The 1,499-nt window shown below is 52.3% G+C and overlaps 1 protein-coding gene across 1 annotated transcript; it reads right to left on the reverse strand.

Annotated features, from left to right (window-relative positions):
• On the reverse strand, positions 1–1,482 carry K452DRAFT_261099 (uncharacterized protein; the record flags this gene model as incomplete). Its single annotated transcript, XM_033538564.1, has 2 exons — positions 518–1,482; positions 1–464 (listed from the first exon to the last, which is right to left on the reverse strand). Coding segments are annotated over exons 1-2 (1,422 nt in total), but the record flags the coding sequence as incomplete, so codon positions are not given.
• Between the last annotated feature and the right edge of the window lie 17 nt (positions 1,483–1,499).

Here is a 1,499-nt window from a genome sequence, read left to right on the forward strand (position 1 = left end):
GCGCGTCGTGAATATGGTCAGGCCATTTTCACTTTCTGGTAGGAAGGTTAGCAAACCTTCCGTTTGCTCAGAACCACGGAGTAAGTCTAGGTCGTCGGCGTTGTCGATGATAAGCAGCCACTTGCCCGCGGCCTTTCCGCATAATCGCCGCTGTACTAGTTTCTTGACGTCATCTTTGCTTTCCTGACGTATTCCTAATGCTGTTGCCATCTCTATGCATCCGCGCTCAAAAGTCTCTATACTCAACGCTTGGACCCAAAAGACGGAGAATTCTGGATAGCTTTCCTTCACAAAGTATGCGAATTGTAGCGCAACTTGTGTCTTGCCGATGCCACCAAGGCCGCTGATTGCCACCTTCTGGCAGTCTTTGTTCACAAGCAGCTTTTGCTTCAGTACATCAAGCTCTGCACTTCGACCGACAAACTGGCGATTTCGTAGGAAAGGGAGGTAGAAAATAGGCATCCCTAGGATATGTGAGTCTGATTTCTCTATATAGAGGTCTAGGAACTACACTAACCTTGTGTTGCTTCAGCGACCGTTTGTGTCTTCATCACATCTACCGCCGGCATTACTAACAGCAGCTCTTTGGCGTATGCCGCCGCAGTTCCAGCTGCGTACGGCTGCCATCTCTTGTTCTTGTGAGAGTCGGCATAGTCGCAAATTCCACGGATCACCAAGCACGGGAACCTGTTCATCAGGCCCGCCGCCTCCATCTCAAAACATAGCACTTTTTTCAATTCAGAGCTGATTCGGTCTCGTATCGCCCCGTCTCTCATCACCTGATTTCCCGATGCGATCGTGCCGTAGTGGATTTCAGGTGTATCGACTATCCGTGCCTTCCGCTGCAGCTTCTGTGTGTTGTCGCATAGCATACAGTCATCCCCTCCAACATGGTTGTAGCCTCCGTCGAATAGTACATCCTCGCCAGTCTGGTCGCGGCTGAACTGGGGAAGCTTGCCGAGTTTGGAAATGTGCATCGAGAGATTACTCTTGCCTCGGTTATGCTTTGCTTGTAGCTTCGAGAGAGCGGTGAGGAGTATTGGCGGAGGAGTATTTAGGAAGCCTGTTTGCTCGAAACCATTCGGCGTCGTCGTTCCAAAGTCATATTGGATGACCCCACCATGGCCCTTGCCTGGCTCGCTGACGACAACATCTCCGAGTCGAATGTTGGTTTCTCGGCTAGGGACGCCGCCTCCAATCCCAACCATGAGTCCGAATCGAATCGCGCGGAAGGTGGACTTCATCTGCATTGCCACCGCTGCGGCAGAGTTGGTGCCGGTCTGGCCTGCGGGCAGGCAGGCAATGACAACATTATGCTCGCCAATGTTTCCAAGAGTGTATGTGTTGGCATCATCGCTGTCCTGAGGGAGGTCATCATGCTCGTTGTCGAGCATCTCCTGAGCCGCGGTGAGCTCGATGGGCAAAGCGCAGACCCAGCCCACCGTATAGTCTTCGTGGCTGAGGCGGTACGTCATATTGAGTTGGTTTCAGTGAGAACG

Source organism: Aplosporella prunicola, assembly GCF_010093885.1.
Source record: "Aplosporella prunicola CBS 121167 unplaced genomic scaffold K452scaffold_278, whole genome shotgun sequence".
NCBI lineage: Eukaryota > Fungi > Ascomycota > Dothideomycetes > Botryosphaeriales > Aplosporellaceae > Aplosporella > Aplosporella prunicola.